Source organism: Pseudophryne corroboree, chromosome 1, assembly GCF_028390025.1.
Source record: "Pseudophryne corroboree isolate aPseCor3 chromosome 1, aPseCor3.hap2, whole genome shotgun sequence".
Taxonomy (NCBI): domain Eukaryota; kingdom Metazoa; phylum Chordata; class Amphibia; order Anura; family Myobatrachidae; genus Pseudophryne; species Pseudophryne corroboree.
Genome location: NC_086444.1, coordinates 866,994,139 through 867,017,573, shown reverse-complemented (window position 1 = coordinate 867,017,573; position 23,435 = coordinate 866,994,139). Strand labels below are relative to the sequence as shown.

Sequence of the window (23,435 nt, the reverse complement as noted above, 5' to 3'; positions counted from 1 at the left end):
TCCCTCTATGCCCCTCCTCCAGACCTCAGTTTTACACTGTGCCCAGAGCGAGATGGGTGCACTGCAGGGAGCTCCCTGAGTTCTCTGCCTAGAAAGCATTTTTGTTTGGATTTTTTCTAAATTTTTACAGGGAGCACTGCTGGCAACAGGCTCCCTGCATCGAGGGACTGAGGAGAGAGGGGCAGACCTTCTTGTCTAAGATAGGCTCTGCTTCCTCGGCTACTGGACACCATTAGCTCCAGAGGGGGTGAACGCAGGTCCACCCCCAGAGCCGCGCCGCCGTTTTCCTCACAGAGCCAGAAGAAACGAAGTCAGAAGACGTCTCAGGCGGCAGAAGCCTTCAGAGCTTCACTGAGGTAACGCACAGCACCGCAGCTGTGCGTCATTGCTCCCATACACCTCACATACTCCGGTCACTGTAAGGGGGGGGCGGCGCCCTGAGCAGCAATATAACACCTCTCTTATGGCAAAAAGTATATATACATGTACAGGTGGGCACTGTACATATATATAAAAGAGCCCCCACCATATTTTAGTAAGTTTGAGCGGGACAGAAGCCCGCCGCCGAGGGGGCGGGGCTTCTCCCTCAGCACTGACCAGCGCCATTTTCTCTCCAAAGCACCGCTGAGAGGAAGCTCCCCGGACTCTACCCATGTCTGCCCCTTTGTCACAGAGACCTTCAGAGTCTCACAACGCTCACTATCCAAAATAATAGACACTGTTATCGACACGGAGTCTGACTCCAGTGTCGACTACGATAATGCAAAGTACAGCCAAGACTGGCAGAAAAGTATTCACTATATGATTATTGTAATAAAAGATGTTTTGCATATCACTGATGACTCATCTGTCCCTGACACAAGGGTACACATGTTTAAGGGGAAGAAAGCTGAGGTAAATTTCCCTCCTCTCATGAAGAAAAAGGGCGGGAATCTCCAGACAAGAAGCTGCAGCTTCCCAAAAAGAATTCTCAGGCAGTATCCTTTCCCTAATGGGGCCAGGATACGATGGGAATCTTCCCCTAGGGTGTACAAGGCATTGACACGTTTACCCAAGAAGGTAGCGCTGACTTAACAGCTATCCTCAGGGATCCTGCAGATAGCATGCAGTAAAAGTACTTTGAAGTCCATTTACACACATTCTGGTACACTACTCAGACCGGCGATTGTGTCGGCATGGGTTTATAGCGCTGTAGCAGCGTAGTCAGATACCTTATCAGCGGTGGTTTAACCCCTAGATAAGGATGCCATGTTATTGTCCCTAGTATATAGATATATATATATTTATTTATATGTAAAAGATGTTGTCTTTTATATATATATATATATATATATATATATATATATATATAAATATAAATAAGACATGCCCAAAGAGACGTTAGTCTACTGGGTTCTAGAGTCAACACTATGTCGATTTCTGCTAGACTTGTCCTGTGGAACATGCAATGGACAGGTGATGCCGACTAAAAGAGGCATATGGAGGGTTTACCTCACAAGGCTGAGGAATTGTGTGGAGAAGGGCTCTCGGACCTGGGGGGTCATTCCGAGTTGTTCTCTCGCAAGCTGCTTTTAGCAGCTTTGCACACGCTAAGCCGCCGCCTACTGGGAGTGAATCTTAGCTTATCAAAATTGCGAACGAAAGATTCGCAATATTGCGAAAATACTTCTCTGTGCAGTTTCTGAGTAGCTCGAGACTTACTCAGCCAGTGCGATCAGTTCAGTGCTTGTCGTTCCTGGTTTGACGTCACAAACACACCCAGCGTTCGCCCAGACACTCCTCCGTTTCTCCAGCCACTCCCGCGTTTTTCCCAGAAACGGTAGCGTTTTTTCACACACTCCCATAAAACGGCCAGTTTCCGCCCAGAAACACCCACTTCTTGTCAATCACATTACGATCACCAGAACGAAGAAAAAACCTTGTAATGCCGTGAGTAAAATTCCTAACTGCATAGGAAATTTACTTGGCGCAGTCGCACTGCGGACATTGCGCATTCGCGACTAATCGCTCCATTGCGAGAAAAAAAATAACGAGCGAACAACTCTGAATGACCCCCCTGGTCTCCACAGCTATAGCTGGTAATTCTGATCTTTTGCCTTATATTCCCTCACAGACTAAAAAGGCACGACATTATCAAATGCAGTCCTTTCGGTCGCAGAATAACAAGAAAGTATGAGGAGCGTCCTTTCTTACCAGAGGTAAGGGCACGGGGCACAGCTAGTTCCCAGGAACAGAAGTCCTCCCCGGCCTCTACTACATTCACCGCAGGATGCGGGAGCTCCGCTAAGGGAGTCCGTCCCAGGGGGAGCACGTCTTCGACTCTTCAGCCACATCTGAGTTCACTCACAGGTGGATCCCGGGGCAATAAAAATTGTTCTCAGGGTTACAAAGGAATTCGAAAGGTGCCTCCTCGCCGGTTTTCCTTATCGGACCTACCGGCTTCTCCCCCAGCAGGGGAGTTAGATTAAATACAATTCACACATTGTATCTCCAACAGGTGGTGCTCAAGGTTCTCCTCCTGCAACAAGGAAGGGGCTATTACTCAACCTTGGCTGTAGTCCCGAATACGTACGGTTCGGTCAGACCTATTTAAAATGAAAACCTCTGAACCTATACTGGAAAAGGTTCAAATTTAAGGTGGAATCGCTCAGAGCGATCATGGCCAGCCTGGAAAGGGGGGATTTGATGGTGTATCTAGACATAAAGGCTGCATACCTTCATGTTCCCATTTATCCACCCCATCAGGCGTACCTGAGAATTGCGGTACAGTATTGTCATTACCAATTTCAGGGTAATGGGCGGAAATGATGGTGCTCCTACGCAAGCTAGGAGTCACAGTTATGCCATATTTGGACGATCTCCTATAAGGCGAAATGATGGTACTCCTACGCAAGCTAGGAGTCACAGTTATCCCATATTTGGACGATCTCCTATAAGGCGAGATCAAAAGAGCAGTTGTTGAACAGCGTGTCACTTTCGCTGAAGGTGTCACAGCAACACGGCTAGTTTCTCAGTATCCCGAAATCACAGTTGGTTCCTATGACTAGTCTGCCCTTCTTGGGTATGATTCTGGATACGGACCAGAAAGGGGTTTACCTTCAGATAGAGAAGGCCCAGGAACTCATGACTCTGGTCAGGAACTTATTGAAACCAAGACAGGTGTCGGCATCGCTGCACCCGAGTCCGGGGAAAATCATTCCCTTCGGCAGGTTCCATGCGAGGTCTTTCAAATGGGACCTACTGGACAAGTGGTCCGGGTCACATCTACAGATTCATCAGTTGATCACCCTCTCCCCCAGGGCCAGGGTATCTCTCCTGTGGTGGCTGCAAGGTGCTCCCCTTCTATAGGGCCGCAGGTTCGGCATTCAGGACTGGATCCTGGTGACCACGGACGCAAGCCTCCGAGGTTGGGGAGCAGTCACACAGGGAAAAATAAAATGTCCAAGGTCTTTGGTCAAGTCTAGAGACTTGTCTTCACTTCTTGGAACTAAGGGCCATATACAACGCCCTACGTCAGGCGGAGACCCTACTTCGCGACCAACCGGTTCTGATCCAGTCAGACAACGTCACCGCAGTAGCTCATGTAAACCGCCAAGGCGGCACAAGGAGCAGAGTGGCGATGGCGGAAGCCACCAGAATTCTTCGCTGGGCGGAGAATCATGTAAGCGCACTGTCAGCAGTGTTCGTTTCGGGAGAGGACGACTGGGAAGCAGACTTCCTCAGCGGACACGACCTACGTCCTGGAGAGTGGGGACTTCATCAGGAAGTCTTAGCACAGATCGCAATTCGGTGGAGACTACCACTGATAGACATGATGGCGTCCCGCCTCAACACAAAGCCGCAGAGTTATCGCGCCAGGTCAGGAGACCCTCAGGCAGTAAGCTGTGGACGCCCTAGTGACACCGTGGGTGTTCCGGTCGGTCTCTGTGTTTACTCCTCTTCCTCTCATACCCATGGTGTTGAGGATAATAAGAAAAAGAGGAGTGAGACCAATTCTCATTGTTCCAGATTGGAACAGATCTGCAGGAAATGCTCACAGAGAATCCGTGGCCTCTTCCTCTAAGACAGGACCTGCTGCAGCAGGGGCCCTGTCTGTTCCAAGACTTACCGCGGCTGCGTTTGACGGCATGGTGGTTCAATGCAGGATCCTAGCGGTAATGGTATTCCGGAGGAGGTAATTTCTACCCTAATTAAGGCTAGGAAGGAAATGACATTGAAACATTATCACTGAATATGGCGAAAATGTTTCCTGATGTGAGGCCAGGAATGCTCCTATGGAGGAATTCCTTTTGGGCCGTCTGCTTCGCTTCCTTCAAACTGGAGCGAACTTGGGCCTGAAATTAGGATCGATAAAGGTTCAAATTTCGGCCTTATCCATTTTCTTCTAAAAAGAATTGGCTTCTCTTCCTGAAGTACAAACGTTTGTGTAGGGAGTACTGCATTTTTAGCCTCCTTTTGTACCGCCGGTGGTGCCTTGGGACCTTAACGTGGTGTTACGGTTCCTTAAGTCACATTGGTTTGAACCACTTAAGTCAGTGGTGTTGAAATATTTCACCTGGAAGGTGGTCATGTTGTTAGCCTTGGCTTCGGCTAGGCGAGTTTCGGAATTGGAGGCTTTTTCTCACTAAAAGCCCTATCTGATTGTCCATATGGATAGAGCGGAATTGCAGACCCGTCCTCAATTCCTGCCAAAGGTGGTCTCATCCTTTCATATGAACCAACCTATTGTCGTGCCTGTGGCTACGCGTGACTTGGAGGATTTCGAGTCCCTTGATGTGGTCAGGGCTTTGAAAATTTACGTGGCCAGAACGGCTAGGATCTGCAAAACAGAAACACTGTTTGTCCTGTATACAGCCAACAAGGTTGGCGGCCCTGCTTCAAAGCAGACTATTGCTCGCTGGATCTGTAACACGATTTAGCTGGCGCATTCTACGGCAGGATTGCCGTTACCTAAATTGGTTTAGGCCCATTCCACTAGGAAGGTGGGCTCTTCTTGGGCGGCTGCCCAAGGGGTCTCGGTACTACAGCTGTACCGAGCTGCTACTTGGTCGGGGTCAAATACCTTTGCAAAGTTCTGTTAGTTTGATACCCTGGCTGAGGAGGACCTCCTGTTTGCTCAATTCGGTGCTGCAGAGTCATCCACACTCTCCCGCCCGTTTGGGAGCTTTGGTATAATCCCCATGGTCCTTACGGATTCCCAGCATCCTCAAGGACGTTAGAGAAATAAAGATTTTATTTACTGGTAAATCTATTTCTCGTAGTCCGTAGAGGATGCTGGGCGCCCGTCCCAAGTGCGGACTTCTTCTGCAAGACTTGTATATAGTTATTGCTTACATAAGGGTTATGTTATAGTTTATCGGTTGAACCGAGGCTATGTTGTTGTTCATACTGTTAACTGGGTAGTTTATCACAAGTTATACGGTGTGGCTGGTATGGATCTCGCCCTTAGATTTACAAAAATCCTTCCTCGTACTGTCCATCTTCTCTGGGCACAGTTTCCCTAACTGAGGTCTGAAGGAAGGGCATAGAGGGAGGAGCCAGTGCACACCCAGAATCCAACGCTTTCTTAAAGTGCCCTATCTCCTGCGGAGCCCGTCTATTCCCCATGGTCCTTACAGAGTCCCAGCATCCTCTACGGACTACGAGAAATAGATTTACCGGTAAGTAAAATCTTATTTTAAACAGACACAAACGAACATGTTAAAACACTTGTGTATGCAGGCGCAACTAATGTGTGAAAGGAATAATGTAGTTCATTGACTTTAAAGTATGTACAGTGCACTAAATATCATGCTTTTGAAATATGAGCAACCGAGTCCCCTAAGGCATATAAACCAACACCAATAAGAAGGAATCGCTGCTTGCAGTACTTTTACACATGAACTTGTGATTCTTCCATGAAGCGTCGTGGGCTAACGATGAAGGCTTCCGCCTCCCACGCTGAGAGTCCCGGGTTCGAGTCCCAAAGTGCCAACCTTTGTTTTTGTTTTGTGTTCCTGTGACATTCCTTTTTTTTTTTCTTTGTAATACATTCAATGGAAGGGTGCACACAGGTTTCACATAAATCAGAGTAAATCTGCAGGAGCGACTCATTCCGCTATATACAATACACAGCGGTAATGAGCACCCTTAGACATACAGTACCAGTAAATATAAATTAGTGTATTCTGACGCAACTAACTGAGCAACACAGTACTGTAGATAGTCGGCGTTAGAGAATCTGTGTTGTACTTAATGAGAGTGGATCACTGCTACTGTACCATTTACACATCTACACAGTATCAACGCGACTGCAGTTCTCTATGTGATTTTCCTACATACTGTAGTATACTGTTGCACATGTCTTGTAACCTGATCTGAACTCCCTCCCTGTCTACTGCATGAACTGTGCAGGCTCCCAGGGGGGAAGGGGAAAGTAGGATGGGGGTAGGGTGAGGCAGTGGAAAATACCATGTTCAAAGAAAAGGCATAATCAAAACCAAGGGGAACTGACGCCCCTGTTATCCCTGTCGCCCTTGTGTGTTTTAGCTAAGGGATTGTGACGCTCCTTCAGCATTGGCCCATAGCCTGCAAAACCTATGCGGTTGCTCGCTCTATAGCCAAGTGCTGCCACAAGGTGGGGGTTCACGGGCGGCGGCCATTTTGTCAGTTTGCTATGCGATTGAGTCCAGTGTATCGTTATGTGCATAGAGCTCGCTTATCCCTATCGTCCCTGTGTATTTTAGCAAGGGGATTGAGACGCTTCAGCATTGGCCCATAGTCTACAAAACCTGTGCTGTTACTTGCTCCGTAGCCAAGTGCCTCCATGGGGCAAGTTGTCACAGACAGTAGCCATTTCAATTGAGTCTGCCCTGCTACAGATTTGTATGTTTACCGTACGGTGCATAGAACCTTAACAGTAGAAACGTTCCTGCAGCTTTGCCCTGCTTTATGTAAAACTTGTGTGCACACTTGTATTGAATGTGAAAGTATACTACAGTACGATAGATATAAAAATAATAATAAAGTGTCTGGAATAAACGAACATGCATTCGTACTTTAGGAATCGAACCCGGGACTCTAAGCATGAGAAGCGGAACAGTTCACCACTCGGACACTTCGCCGCCGACAGATGAATAAATCCATTGGTTTTGATTATGCCGTAATGGCTACGGGATTAGGACGCTAACATACAATATCCCTAACATCAATAGGCAACAATGTACTTGTACTTGTAACACGTCCGTTTGCGTCTGTGTACACTACTGGTTTTATGTTGCTTTGTCTGCGGGACTTGGACGCTCACATATTCCTAAAATACTGTACCATATATGCTGTACTATTTGCGTCTGTACTGTATATACTGTATGAAATAATGTAGCGTAATGAGACGCTGTATATACTGTATGAAGTGTAATGAGACGCACTAGTAAAGTAGTTCTTACTATGTATTTCAGTATTGTATTTTACGGTAGACCACACGCATGCGCAGTGGTGATTGTTAAAAGCGACATCTGGTGGATGATCGCAGGTATTACACTTAAAGGTAACGACAAACGCTCTGTGTGCCTCCCTGCGACTAGGCGCGCCTCTCTGCGACTAGGCGTGCCTCCCTGCGCCCCGGCATGCTGCGTATGCCCGATCGCGACTAACGCCTCAGCCAGCCAAGATAACGGAGGACCCATCTGTAGTACAAGTACCCTGTGATATACATCCAGTCTTTACTGTGCATTGTTATATCTATTGAGTGTATAGCTATACTTAGTACTACTTTGTATTGCTAGTCCAGTGCACTTTTATTGCATGTCATAATTTCTGCATTGTACAATGTGACTATATGTGTGTGCATATAGCTGCTGTGTGACCTCCATTTCGTGTATCTCACTCAGATTGCTATCCCTCTATTCTATAACCTGAGGGTGCTAAGTGCGTCAGGTTTATCATTTAATATAGGTATTTCACAAGACATACTCAGTGTGTATTTTTCTCTGTGATTTTTAGTCACCATATACCTTTTGAATTCCCTGTTTGTGCTGTTACACTGCACAGGGGGTTCTTGTCAGGTATTCTGCTGCTGATATTGCACTGGGTTGCCCTGCATTGAGCTTTCGGATATGTCAGCTACAAAGGGCAATGGTGCTGGGGCTGATCCCACATTGTGTAATGGTGACGCTGCGGACACACTTGAGGAAAATATAGTAGCTGAGGTTTCAGGTTCTGGGGGCTCCTTACCCCCCAGTGGAATAGTAGCAACGGGGGTTCAAAATGACCCGCCTTGGGCTACTTTCTCCACACTATTGAATACGCTGGTAACTAGATTAACGCCCCCTATGGGACCTCCTGTGCCGGTACAACTGCTTTTGGTCCCCGCGGTTAACCCGCCATGGGTAGATCAGCTGTCTGCTCAGTTACAGCAATTGAACCAATCACTGACTACTCAGAAGTCTAACCCTCGCCCGCCTAAGACCAAGGGGTCCTCTAAGCGGGCCATTACTACATCACAATCCACCAATGTCCCAGATACCTCGTCTGATGATGATGGCGTTTATACTGACCTCACGGATTCTGATCCTGACGCTTCTGATGGGGAATCTGTTTCACAGGTGGATGTTCCCGACTTGTTGGAGGCTATCGGGCTCATTCTTCAAATTACTGATGACCCGGAGCCTGATGCTGCCCCTAAGAAACCGGACAGATTTAAACGTCAGAAAATGGTTTAACAATTTTACCTCATTCTGATCATTTAGTTGACATACGTCAGGAGTCCTGGGAAAATCCAGGAAAGAAATTCACACCTCACAAGAAGATGCTGGCTCGCTATCCTCTCGCTGTGGAGCTAAGTAAAAATTAGGAAACACCCCCGCCAGTGGATTCGCAGGTGGCGCGGCTGGTGGTATCCTCGGCTCTGCCAGTAACTACCGTCACATCACTGAAACAACCGATGTATAAGCGTGTGGAGGGTTGTTTTAAAGGCGATTTACACCCTAGCAGGTGCTGCGCATCGACCCACCATTGCAGCGACATGTGCTGCAGAGGCGATTGAAGCATGGGCTCAGGAGTTGGAAGCTGAGATGTCTTCCAACACTTCTGATCATGCTAGACAATGCTTATCGTATATTGTCACAGCTTCTCATTACTTTAAAGAGGCGGCTTCTGATGCCGGTATTCTGGCGGCCAAGGCTTCTACTACGTCCATACTGGCTCGCTGGATTCTATGGTTGTGGTCCTGGTCCGTGAATTTGGACTCTAAGAAAACCCTGGAGGTACTCGCTTATAAGGGAAACATCCTTTTTGGAGAAGACCTCAACAAGATAGTGGCAGACTTAGCTTCTGCTAAAGCAGCTTGTCTACCTAATACTGCTCCTTCGGTATCAAAGGCTATGAGTACTTACTTTCACTCCTTTCGCCCTTCAGGGAAGGCAAAGGGTTAGGTGTACCCGAAACAGGCTCGCACTTCCAAACCCAATAAGTCCAAACCCAAACGGGCCTGGGCTGCCCGTCAGCCTGCTTCCAAGACTGACAAGCCTGCCGCATGACGGAGCAGGCCTCCCTCTGGGGGATCCCAGGGTAGGGGGCCGACTTCTAGGGTATACCCAGGAATGGTTGAAGACCACTTCCGACGCTTGGGTACGGGAAGTTGTCACTCGAGGTATCCTTCAAGAATCGTCCCCCTCATCGATTTTGCCTGACAGACGTCTCTTCGGATCAGGTGAAGGCAAAAACTCTTCATTCGGTGGTACAGTCCCTCCTGGACACAGGAGTGGTAGTACAGGTGCCTCTAGCTCAGAGAGGCAAGGGGTACTATTCACCGCTGTTCCTACTACCGAAACCGAATTCTCCCGGCCCATTCTCAACCTCAAGTCCTTGAACAAATTTGTGAGGGTCTCCAAGTTTCGTATGGAAACTCTTCACTCTATTGTTCTGGCATTGGAACCTGGGTATTATATGGTCTCCCTGGACATACAGGATGCTTACCTGCATATTCCCATTGCAATGTCGCATCAGCAATACCTGATGTTTGCGGTTGGCAACCTCCATTACCAATTTCGGGCGTTACCTTTTGGTTTTACCACGGCTCCGCGAGTCTTCACCAAGGGTATGGCGGTAATGACGGCTGTGCTCCGCCGTCAAGAGGTCAGGATCCTACCGTACCTGGACGACTTGTTGATCCTGGCAAATTCCCCAGAAATTCTCCTACGCCATCTGGATCTGACTATCCAGTTTCTGCAAGCCCACGGATGGCTCATCAACTGAAAGAAATCTTCCCTGGTCCCTGCTCAGAGCATGGTGCACCTGGGAGCGTTGTTGAACACTCACAACCAGCGGTTGTTCTCATCTCAGGAGAAAGTCCTGAAGCTTCAGGACAGGATTCGATGCTTCCTATCTCGTCCGCAAGTGTCGATACATTCGGCAATGCAAGTGCTAGGTCTCATGGTGTCGGCTTTCGACATGGTGGAGTACGCTCAATTCCATTCCCGCCCTCTGCAGAAGCTGATATTTGCTATTTGGGACGGCCTGCCTCACCGGATCACTTCTCAAATGATCTCCTTGTCTCCAGAGGTCCGTCTGTCACTGAGCTGGTGGCTTCAGAACCAACGATTGAGCAGGGGTCGTCCCTTCTGGATCTCCAACTAGGTCCTTCTGACGACGGACACCAGTCTTAGAGGTTGGGGCGCGGTGTTGGAGCAACACTCCCTTCAGGGTCGGTGGACCAAGGAGGAGTCTCTCCTCCCAATAAACATTCTGGAATTGCGGGCGGTGTTCAACTCATTGAACCTGGCCCAGCATTTAATACAGAACAGACCTGTTCAAGTACAGTCGGACAACGCCTCCACGGTGGCATACATCAATCATCGAGGCGGCACTCGAAGCCGCATGGCAATGAGGGAAGTATCACGGATTCTTCAGTGGGCGGAACGCCATCTGCCAGCCATATCGGTAGTATTCATTCCGGGGGTCCTAAACAGGGAAGCATACTTTCTCAGTCGTCAGGACGTACACGCCGGAGAGTGGAGCCTCCATCCAGAAGTGTTTCAGCTCCTCGTGGACAAGTGGGGCCTTCCAGATGTGGACCTAATGGCATCTCGACACAATCACAATGTTACGGTCTTCGTAGCAAGGACAAGGGAACCTCTAGCGGCGTTCATGGACGCACTGGCAATTCCATGGAACTTTCAGCTGCCGTACGTGTTCCCTCCGGTGTCACTCCAGCCCAGAGTAATAAGGAAGCTCAAGCAAGGAGGAGGACTCCTACTTCTGATCGCTCCCGCATGGCCCAGACTGCATTGGTTTTTAGACCTTCAGGGTCTCTCGATAGAGCGTCCCCTTCTACTTCCACAGCGCCCAGATCTCCTCGTTCAGGGCCCCTGTGTATATCAGGATTTAGCCTGGTTGGCTTTGACAACGTGGCTCTTGAAGCTTCCGTCTTGAGAGCCAAAGGATTTTCTGAGGCGGTCATTCAAACCATGTTGAAGGCCCAGAAACCGGCTTCTGCTCGGATTTATCATAGGGTCTGGAATTCTTACTTTGCTGGTGCGCATCTAACAATCATGACTCTTACAAGTTTAGTACGGCCAAACTTTTGGCCTTTCTACAACAGGGTCTGGACTTGGGCCTTCGTCTGGCCTCCATCAAGGTTCATATTTCTGCCTTGTCTGTTTGGTTACAGAGAATAATTGCGACGTTACCTGAGGTACATACGTTCACTCAGGGTGTGTTGCGGATTCAACCTCCCCATGTCCCGTCTGTGGCCCCTTGGGAATTGTCGGTGGTTTTGGAGGCGTTGCAAGGGTCTCCGTTTGAGCCTCTTGAATCTGCAGACCTTAAGTGGCTTTCTCTTAAGGTATTGTTTCTGCTGGCAATTGCCTCTGCTAGACGGGTGTCGGATTTGGGTGCCTTGTCTTGTAAGTCATTATATCTGATTTTTCACCGTGATCGGGCGATTCTTAAAACACGTCCCGGGTATTTACCGAAGGTGGTGTCTTCTTTCCACCTTAATCAGGAGATTGTGGTTCCGGCCTTTGCCTCTTCTGAATTGTCTTCCAAAGAGCGGTCTTTGGATGTGGTACGGGCTCTCCGTATCTACGTGAAGAGAACTGCCTCCATCAGGAAGTCGGATTCTCTCTTTGTTCTGTTTGGTTTTCACAAACGTGGCTGGCCTGCTCACAAGCAGACCCTGGCCAGATGGATTAGAATGGTGATTGCACATGCTTATGTACAGGCTGGTTTTCCAGCTCCTGCTACCATTAAAGCCCATTCTATTCGGTCGGTTGGACCTTCTTGGGCGGCCCGCCGTGGTGCGACCCTTGAACAATTGTGCAAGGCGGCTACGTGGTCCTCAGTGAACACGTTCATAAGGTTCTATGCCTTCGATACTTCCGCCTCCCAGGATGCTTCCTTTGGACGCTGGGTTCTTGTGCCCGCTACAGTGCATCCCCTCCCATAAGGAACTGCTTTAGGATATCCCCAATGTCATTCCCTGTGGAGCCCAGTGTACCCCGCAGCAGAAAACGAAATTTATGGAAAGAACTTACCGTGGTTAAATCTCTTTCTGCGAGGTACACTGGGCTCCACCCTGACGCACTTAGCTTCTTTGGGTTTGTATGGCATTAGCCGCTGACACTTTCTCCTGTCGTGAGAGTGTGGTGTATGTGGCTACTAACAGTTGTCTCTTTTGCCTGCTACTGCATTGCACTGGTTAACAAAAACTGAGCTCCTGTGCACGGGGCGAGGTTAAAGATGAGGCAGCGCTATGCATTCTGGGAACAGTCAAAGCTTTTAGCCTGTTGGTGCCTCGGATCAAGATCCTACTCTTCACCCCAAATGTCATTCCCTGTGGAGCCCAGTGTACCTCGCAGAAAGAGAATTAACAACGGTAAGTTCTTACCATAAATCTCGTTATTTGCTGTCTTTTTTAATTTTTTTATTTCTTGTTTATCTTTACAATGACTGCCCTAAGCTTGTGACTTGCCACAGTGATGGCCATAGAATGTCATTCTGTAAAACCATTTACTTTTTTATTTCTCCTTCGTCCTAGAGGATGCTGGGGACTCCAAAAGGACCATGGGGTATAGACGGGATCCGCAGGAGACATGGGCACTTTAAGACTTTGAATGGGTGTGAACTGGCTCCTTTCTCTATGCCCCTCCTCCAGTCCTCAGTTAGTTAGATTCTGTGCCAGAGAGACTGGACACACACTAGGGGAGCTCTACAGAGTTTCTCTAGAAAAGACTTTCTGTTAGGTTTATTGTTTTCAGGGAGTACTGCTGGCAACAGGCTCCCTGCTTTGTGCGACTGAGGGGAGAGAAGCAGACCTACTTCTGTGAGTTAAAGGCTCTGCTTCTTAGACTACTGGACACCATTAGCTCCAGAGGGTCTGATCACTTGGTATAGCCTAGCTGCTCGTTCCCGGAGCCGCGCCGCCGTCCCCCTAACAGAGCCAAAAGAGAGAAGCCGGGTGAGTAACCGAAGCAAAGAAGACTTCAGTGAAGGCGTCAGAAGACATCAGTCTTGGAGGTACCGCGCTGCGCGCCTTTGCTCCCGCTCACAAACTGCATTACACGGGTGCAGGGCGCAGGGGAGGCGCCCTGGGCAGATATAAAACCTCTTTTTGGGATCTGGCAAAGAGGCATACAGTGCCCAGGCACTGTATACAAACCCCCGACAGTTCAAAAATAAGCGGGACTCAAGTGCGCCATTTAGGGGACGGGGCTTCGTCCTTCCAGCTCTTGTCAGCGCCATCTTCTCTCTCTCTTCACAGCAAGCTGCAGAGACGCTGGTCCTGGCCCTTCACTTCTGTCACAAGTAACAGGGTGCAAAAATGGGGGGGCACAGCATATTTGGTGTTGAATATATATATATATATATATATATATATATATATATATATACAGGTTGAGTATCCCATATCCAAATATTCTGAAATACGGAATATTCCGAAATACGGAATTTTTTGAGTGAGATAGTGAAACCTTTGTTTTTTGATGGCTCAATGTACACAAACTTTGTTCAATTCACAAAGTTGCTAAAAATATTGTATTAAATGAACTTCAGGCTGTGTGTATAAGGTGTATATACAAAACATAAATGAATTGTGTGAATGTACACACACTTTGTTTAATGCACAAAGTTATTACAAATCTTGGCTAAAATGACCTTCAGGCTGTGTGTATAAGGTGTATATGAAACATAAATGCATTCTGTGCTTAGACTTAGGTCCCATCCCCATGATATCTCATTATGGTATGCAATTATTCCAAAATACGGAAAAATCCGATATCCAAAATATCTACGGTCCCAAGCATTTTGGATAAGGGATACTCAACCTGTATATATAAAAGCGCTGCAAGGTCTGGGGCATTGTATATTCCTTCAGACCGGGTGAGGCGCTGGATGTGAGCTGGCAAACTCCCTCTCTGTCTTTCTGAAGGGCCTTACTGTGGGTCTGTTCCCTATAGCCCAGTTTGATAGTGAGTGTCGGTACACGTGTGTCGACATGTCTGAGGCTGAATGCGCTTCCCAGGAGGAGGCTGGTGTGGGGGCAGAACAGAATGTGGGAGTGACTCTGTCGGCGCTGCCGACTGCTGATTGGGTAGATATGTGGAGTGTCTTAAATGCAAGTGTGGCTTTGTTGCAGAAGAGATTAGACAAATCTGAGTCTCAGTACCAAACATGGAGACAATCCATGGAAGATGTTTTGTCACAAACTCAGACCCCCTCAGGGTCACAAAAACGTTCGTTTACCCAGATAGCAGACACAGATACCAACACGGATTCGGACTCCATTGTGGACTATGGTGATGCCAGATTGAATCCTAAACTGGCTAAGAGCATTCAGTACATGATTGTGGCAATAAAAGAAGTGTTACATATCACGGAAGACCCTGCTGTTCCTGAGACAAGGGTCTGTATGTTTAAAGGAAAGAAACCTACGGTAACGTTTCCTCCCTCTCATGAACTGAATACTCTTTTTGAAAAGGCTTGGGAAATTCCTGACAAAGTTGCTGATTCCCAAGAGAATTATTATGGCATACCCGTTTCCCTCTGAGGATAGGAAAAAGTGGGAGTCGAACACCAATGTGGACAAGGCTCTAGCGCAGCTGTCCAAAAAGGTGGCGCTTCCGTCCCCTGACACGGCGGCCCTAAAGGATCCTGCGGATCGTAAGCAGGAAACTACCTTGAAATCTATTTATGTCACTACGGGTACACTGCTCAGACCTGCAGTGGCATCAGCATGGGTGAGTAGTGCTATTGAAAAGTGGGCAGATAACTTATTATCTGACTTGGACACCCTGCGAGAGATATTGGCCTCTTGGGATCAAGGGCCAATGCCATGGCAATCTCAGCTAGGAGAGCATTATGGACTCATCAATGGAATGGTGATGCTGACTCTAAGAGGGCTATGGAGGCACTGCCGTATAAGGGTAATGTTTTGTTTGTTGAGGGGCTCGCGGACCGGGTATCTACAGCTACCGCGGGTAAGTCATCTTTTCTACCTTTTGTCCCTCCACAGCAAAAGAAAATGCTTCCGTATCAGATGCAGTCCTTTCGGTCGAGTAAATTCAAAAAAGGACGAGGGTCCTCTTTCCTTGCTGCTAGAGGTAAGGGAAGGGGAAAAAGATCACCGGCTGTGGCAAGCTCCCAGGAGCAGAAGTACTCCCCGGTTTCTGTCAAGTCCACCGCATGACACTGGGGCTCCGCTGCTGGAGTCCGCACCGGTGGGGGCACGTCTTCAGCTCTTCAGTCGGGTCTGGGCTCACTCAAGCCTGGATCCTTGGGTGCTGGAAATTGTGGCCCAAGGGTACAAACTGGAGTTTCAAGACGTGCCCCCCCACACCGGTTTTTCAAATCGGCCTTGCCAGCTTCTCTCCCGGAAAGAGAAGTGGTGTGCGCTGCAATACAAAAGCTGTGTCAACAGCAAGTCATTGTCACGTTACCCCCGTCACATCGGGGAGGAGGGTTTTATTCAAGCCTGTTCATGGTCCCGAAGCCGGATGGCTCAGTCAGACCGATTCTGAACTTAAAATCCCTCAATCTATATTTGAAAAGATTCAAATTCAAAATGTAATCTCTCCGAGCAGTGACTTCCAGTCTGGAAGGGGGGGATTTTATGGTGTCAGTCGACATAAAGGATGCTTACCTACATGTCCCCATGTATCCTCCTCATCAGGCTTACCTGAGGTTTGCTATTCAGGATTGTCATTACCAATTTCAGACATTGCCGTTTGGTCTTTCCACGGCCCTGAGGATTTTCACCAAAGTAATGGCGGAAATGATGGTGCTCCTGCGCAAGCAGGGTATCACGATTATCCCGTACTTGGATGATCTCCTGATAAAGGCGAGGTCAAAGGAGCAGTTACTAAAAAACGTTGCGCTCTCCCTGACAGTTCTGCAGCAACATGGTTGGCTCCAAAATTTGCCAAAGTCACAGTTGATTCCGACAACGCGGCTGTCGTTCTTGGGCATGATTCTGGACACGGAACTACAGAGAATTTTTCTCCCGATGGGAAAAGCTCTGGAAATACAGAACATGGTCAAGGGGATTCTGAAACCGGAAAGGGTGTCGATTCATCAATGCACTCGGGTGCTGGGGAAGATGGTGGCGGCCTACGAAGCCATCCCGTTTGGCAGGTTCCATGCCAGGGTTTTTCAGTGGGACCTGTTGGACAAGTGGTCCGGGTCTCACCTACACATGCACCGGAAGATAAGCCTCTCTCCCAGGGCCAGGATTTCTCTCCTGTGGTGGCTCCAAAGTTCTCACCTTCTAGAGGGACGCAGGTTCGGGATCCAGGATTGGATCCTGGTGACCACGGATGCAAGTCTCCGAGGTTGGGGAGCAGTCACACAGGGACAAAATTTCCAGGGAAAATGGTCAAGCCAGGAGGCTTGTCTGCACATAAACATTCTGGAATTAAGGGCCATCTACAACGGCCTTCTACATGCAGAACATCTTCTTCGCGGCCTGCCCGTCCTGATTCAGTCGGACAACATAACCGCAGTGGCGCACATAAATCGCCAGGGCAGAACAAGGAGCAGAGCGGCGATGGCGGAGGCCACAAAAGTTCTTCGCTGGGCGGAAAAACAGGCAAGCGCTTTGTCGGCGGTCTTCATTCCAGGCGTGGACAACTGGGAAGCAGACTTCCTCAGTAGACACGATCTCCATCCAGGAGAGTGGGGTCTTCATCAAGAGGTCTTTGCAGAAGTGACAAGTCGTTGGGGAATTCCTCAAATAGACATGATGGCGTCTCGCCTCAACAAGAAACTTCAGACATACTGTTCCAGGTCGAGGAACCCTCAAGCAGTAGCAGTGGAAGCCCTAGTGACACCGTTGGTGTATCAGTCGGTCTGCGTATTCCCTCCAATTCCACTCATCCCAAAGGTGATACGGCTCATAAGATGAACAAGGGTTCAAGTGATACTCGTTGTTCCAGATTGTCCACGGAGGGCCTGGTATCTGGATATTCAGGAATTACTCATAGAAGATCCCTGGCCCCTTCCTCTACGAGAGGATCTGTTACAGCAAGGGCCGTGCATGTTCCATGACTTACCGTGGTTGCGTTTGATGGCGTGGCGGTAGAGGGCAAAATCCTAGTGCGAAAGGGTATTCCCGGTGAGGTCATCCCCACTCTACTGAAAGCTAGGAAGGAGGTAACAGCGAAGCATTACCACCGTATTTGGAGAAAATGTGTGTCTTGGTGTGAATCCAAGAAGGCTCCTACGGAAGAATTTCAGCTGGGTCGGTTTCTCCATTTTTTTTACAAGCAGGTGTGGATGCGGGCCTGAAGTTAGGCTCCATTAAAGTGCAGATTTCGGCCTTATCAATTTTCTTTCAAAGGGAATTGGCCTCGCTTCCAGAAGTACAGACTTTTGTGAAAGGCGTGCTGCACATCCAACCTCCATTTGTGCCCCCAGTGGCACCATTGGACCTTAACGTGGTGTTACAGTTCACATTGGTTTGAACCTTTACAAACGGTTGAGTTGAAATTTCTCACTTGGAAAGTGGTCATACTGTTGGCCTTGGCATCCGCAAGGCAGGTGTCGGAATTGGCGGCTTTGTCTCACAAAAGCCCCTATTTGATTTTCCACGAGGATAGAGCGGAGTTGAGAACTCGTCAACAATTTTTACCCAAGGTGGTTTCTTCGTTTCATATGACCCAACCTATTGTGGTACCTGTGGCTTCTGAAGCCTTGGCTGATTCAAAGTCTTTCGATGTGGTCAGAGCTTTGAAAATGTATGTTGCCAGAACGGCTCGTATTAGGAAAACGGAGGCTCTGTTTGTCCTGTATGCTTCCAACAAGATTAGGGCTCCTGCTTCTTAGCAGACTATTGCACGCTGGATCTGTAATGTGATTCAGCATGCTCATTCTATGGCTGGATTGCCGTTACCGAAATCAGTGAAGGCCCATTCTACCAGGAAGGTGGGCTCATCTTGGGCGGCTGCCCGGGGTGTCTCGGCGCTACAACTTTGCCGAGCAGCTACTTGGTCGGGTTCAAACACTTTTGCAAAATTCTACAAGTTTGATTCCCTGGCTTATGAGGACCTCGTGTTTGGTCAACCGGTGCTGCAGAGTCATCCGCACTCTCCCGCCCGGTCTGGAGCTTTGGTATAAACCCCATGGTCCTTTTGGAGTCCCCAGCATCCTCTAGAATGAAGGAGAAAATAGAATTTTAATACCTACCGGTAAATCCTTTTCTCTTAGTCCGTAGAGGATGCTGGGCGCCCGTCCCAGTGCGGACTCTATCTGCAGTACTTGTTCATAGTTATTGCTTTTGCTACACAAAGGTTGTGTTTTAGTTTCGATCAGCCTGTTGCTGAATTTTTGGTTCATGCTGTTAACTGGTTTTAGTTAAATGCCATGTTGTACGGTGTGTTGTGGTGTGAGCTGGTATGTATCTCACCCTTGGTTAACAAAAATCCTTTTCCTCAAAATGTCCGTCTCCCTGGGCACAGTTCCTATAACTGAGGTCTGGAGGAGGGACATAGAAGGAGGAGCCAGTTCACACCCATTTAAAGTCTTAAAGTGCCCACGTCTCCTGCAGATCCCGTCTATACCCCATGGTCCTTTTGGCGTCCCCAGCATCCTCTACGGACTAAGAGAAAAGGATTTACCGGTAGGTATTAAAAATCCTATTTTTTTATAAAAATATGTATTTTCTCTATAGGGCAGAAACTGGGTTAGCAAAGCCATGAATGCCAAGTCCCCATGCCTTCTGTTGCAGCCCAGTGAAGAGTTATGTCCTCCAAAACGTATTGTTCCAAGGTAAGGAACTGGAAAAAACAAAGTATATCTATAATGTGTTCCAAATACTGACTGCAGCTGAGACCGGTTCCAAGAGGACCCCTCACCCCTCAGTACACAGTCATTAGACACAAAACTTAGCACTGTCATTCATGGAAGTGTCATGAGGGTCAGTAGTCCAGATTTGATTGAAGAGACCAATCCCCAATGTTGCAAAACAATGTATGTGGAGGGAAATACAATAAATATATTGACCTTTTTAAAGAAGTCATATCCTCAAATCGCGTTAGTTGACAGCGCTAAGGATCCCCAAATATTCACAAAGTAGTTTTACCCACTTAAATAAATAATGAATATATATGTTTTTATAATTAATATTGTGCTTCCTGTTCAGAATGGTCAGATACAGTAGCTCAAACAGCATCCATTTATCTTTTTTGGTGGTCTTGTCTAAACTGAATTCTGTTTGGGACTTACGAACCAATATAATATACATCTCCAGTTGTTTGAGTTTTTACTCTCTAAAGTGTGGTATAGTAAGTCCTGTTGTTTGGAAATGACAACTGCTGGCAATATGGGTGGGTTGAAAATTGCCCAAAAAATAGCTGCTTTCCCCTACCCTTTCAGAGAACTACATATTTGAACTGGAGAATTGTGTTTGTATCATTTTTATTTCTTTTCATTACATTGTATTTTATTTTTTATATTTTTATAGTTTGCAGCCGTGTTCTCCCAAGGAGACACAGCCATCAACTAGTGCAAGGGTCAGTAAATCTACATCCATTCAGGTAAAAAAAAAAATATTTTTTTTTATTTTACTTTACTTGTAGTTTTCTACACAATTTCACAGCCTAAAAGTTTTGTCAACTTTTACATATTTACAGAAATCTTCATTAAGAGACAAGTTTTCATATCAAGATGCTGGGAAACTTCCCAAAACTACAGAAGTCTCCAAAATCAGGTATGTTGTATTTTTATTTTTTGGCACCAGCCATGAACTATTGAGACAAGGCAATTCTATTAGAATAAAATGTGCCTTCTTGTTTAACACTTGCTATGCGCTGTAAAACAGATAATCTAGACACAAAGCTTTCTTTATGCTACAAATGTAGTAAATCTCTCAAAACAGTCCTTGTAACTTTGAAGTAAGATGGTAAGCAAAGCAGAATGTTAGTAGTAATAGTGGGTAAAGAGAATTGCAGTATAATACATTGAATGTTTATAGAAGATTATTTGAAATCATGCTTTGAATTATATTTTGTGTTCATATTTCGTGGTGGGGTCTGTTTTTGGAAGCAGTTTGAGGAATAAGTCACCATGCAAACCACCAGAGCCCACCGTGTCCCCAAGAGAGTTGGAGCTGCAGGTGAGTTATGGACTATGCCAGAATCTATGATTTGCAATATTTGCAGACAGCAAAGAGCATTTTACTATGAACAAATTATACATATATTGTGCATATTTACATAATTAACATCAGAAGCAATATGAGCTGATATTTTTACTATTATTATTTTTTTAATTTGCTGGCTCCAGGTGGTGACAAACACTTTCACATTCGCCCTTGCTCATATGTCTTATGATGTTAAAAAACTGTATGTGTTACTCCAGTTAAACCTAAAAATATAGTATTGGGTAGAGTGTGTTAAACAATGTACCTGGGCTCAAGTATTCCTCCAAACCTGAAGTTTCTTGCTGTCTATAATCCAGTGAAGCTATCACCGCAACTGCTGAGAGAAGTCTTTCTTTAAACAGGCTGTAAATTATCAATGTCCCTTTTCCATGAACTTTACATTCTCTTGCATGGGAAGTACATAGCGTAACGTTGACATTCCCACTACTTGCTTAAAGCAGGCAGTGGCAGAAAATGTGAGGAGACCAGTTCTGGATCATTGTAGTGTGATGGAACTCAGGTGTATACTACTCTTTAACTGATTAGACTTTGAATTTGGATTGAATTTCTGTGTTTCAGGATGTGGGTGCTTCATTTTGAGCAAAAGGATACTGCACCTTAGCAATGACAAAACAGTTCAGCAGCAGAAAGAAACAATAACACAGTTGAGACATTATAAAAAGGATTGTTTATTCTCACCATTACTTTCTTCAGTGTAGTTACTGTCTTAAAAAAAAAAAAAAACTTTTCTAAATCAAAGTTTTAGTCCAAGTAAAAGATGGTGTTTAAGCAGTGTATTGAAATTCCCATCAGTCTGCCAAAGTGCGTTTTGCTGTATCAATGTCGCATTTTCTCCGCAGACTACACTCTATGGCATGCTGGTGGCAGCTAGGCAGAAAATAGCCAGTGAGAAGGATATTCCTCCAGCTGTATTGGCCACTAACAAGGTGCTCGTGGACATGGCTAAAATGAGGTATATACATATTTTCTCCATCTGAAATGTAAAGCTAGGGGATTGGAATATCATCACAAATGAAAGAGAAGGGTGCAAGGACCCCTTGGGACAGAATAATCACTTATCTAACTTACAATATTAATTTTGTCTGCTTAATTTACTTTCCTGTAGAGCATATAACTATATACAGTAGCTCCCACATAGGCCAATAGGACACTGGTACATGACCTAACCAGCAGACAGCAGAGGGGTATATTATGCAAAATAATTGTATTTCAGCGGTTACGTTCTAACTACCCATTCTTCTCTGAGTTGATTTTCCAGACATAACACTTATTAGTCTCGAGAACTGAGCCTAGTTTATTTTCTCTTACGTCCTAGAGGATGCTGGGGACTCCAAAAGGACCATGGGGTATAGACGGGATCCGCAGGAGCTTGGGCACACTAAAAAGACTTAAAACTGGGTGTGAACTGGCTCCTCCCTCTATGCCCCTCCTCCAGACCTCAGTTAGACTTTGTGCCCAGGAGTGACTGGATGCACACTAGGGGAGCTCTACTGAGTTTTTCTAGAAAAAGACTTTTGTTAGGTTTTTTATTTTCAGGGAGCCCTGCTGGCTACAGGCTCCCTGCAGCGTGGGAGTGAGGGGAGAGAAGCAGGACCTACTTCTGTGAGTTTCAAGGCTCTGCTTCTCGGCTACTGGACACCATTAGCTCCAGAGGGTTCGATCACTTGGTGCGCCTAGCTGCTTGTTCCCGGAGCCACGCCGTCACCCCCTCACAGACGGCAGAAGACTCCCACACACATATCACCAACGGTTGTCACTGGGTGCAGGGCGCTGGGGGGGGGGGGCATATGATTGTGGGTGCCGAGGCACCTTTTACAGACCCCCGCCGGCATTTTACATGAGTTTCAATTTGGCGGGCCGAAGCCGCCGGGAAGGGGGCAGAGCTTCGGTCCGCTGCTCACACGCAAAATTTTCTCCCTGCACCAGACGGAGGGAGAGACGCTGCTGGGACCTCCACGCTGATTTCAAGTAAATGGGGCATCTCCAGAGGGGAGCCGCAGTGAGGTACCAGTCTTTTTGATAATAAGGCAGCGCTGGGTACATATATTCGTGTACAAATATACAGGCGCTGGGGTGTGAGCTGGCATACTCCCTCTGTCTCCTCTTCTGGGCTGCATTGTGGGCCTGTCACCTTGCTGAGACGGTTCTGTGTGTGTTGTGTGTCGGTACTACGTGTCGACATGTCGGAGCCTGAATGTTATTCACCAGAGGAGGTTATGGGAGGTGGGGATGCGGGGCTAGATGTAGCACTGTCGATGCAGCCGACTCCTGATTTACTAGCACTCCTTAATACAATAAATTCCAATGTAGCTTCTTTATCTAAGAGGTTAGATAAGTCTGAGTCACAGACGCAGGTGTGGAAAAAGTTCATGGAGGAGGCTTTATCTCAGGTACAGACCCCATCCGGGTCCCATAAGAGGCCTTTTACTCAGGTGGGGGATACGGATACCGACACGGACTCTGATTCCGAGGTCGATTTCACTGAGGCTGCGTTACATCCACGATTAGTTAAGAGTATTCAGTACATGATTGTGGCTATAAAGGATGTTTTGCAGATTTCTGATGAACCTGCGGTACAGGAAACAAGGATTTGCTTGTTCAAGGGAAAGAAACCTGAGGTGAAGTTTCCCCCCTCTCATGAAATGAATACTCTTTGTGAAAAGGCTTGGGAGTCGCCGGATAAGAAATGGCAGATTCCCAAGAGGATTTATATGGCGTATCCTTTCCCCTCTGATGACAGGGAAAAATGGGAGACATCTCCAACTGTTGATAAAGCTCTATCCCGTTTGTCTAAGAAGGTGGC

At 47.1% G+C, this 23,435-nt stretch overlaps 1 protein-coding gene across 5 annotated transcripts in view; it reads left to right on the top strand.

The window, feature by feature from the left end:
- WRN (WRN RecQ like helicase) overlaps positions 1-23,435 on the top strand; it is a 294,980-nt gene that overhangs the window by 210,516 nt on the left and 61,029 nt on the right. For 4 of the 5 annotated variants that reach the window (XM_063920020.1, XM_063920018.1, XM_063920019.1 and 1 more), the window contains exons 25-29: positions 19,142-19,239; positions 19,934-20,006; positions 20,103-20,179; positions 20,515-20,584; positions 21,472-21,584. In XM_063920020.1, coding sequence (XP_063776090.1) covers positions 19,142-19,239; positions 19,934-20,006; positions 20,103-20,179; positions 20,515-20,584; positions 21,472-21,584 — 431 coding nt within the window. The remainder of the gene's footprint in view (positions 1-19,141; positions 19,240-19,933; positions 20,007-20,102; positions 20,180-20,514; positions 20,585-21,471; positions 21,585-23,435) is intronic. The other variant, XM_063920021.1, reaches the window with a different exon arrangement.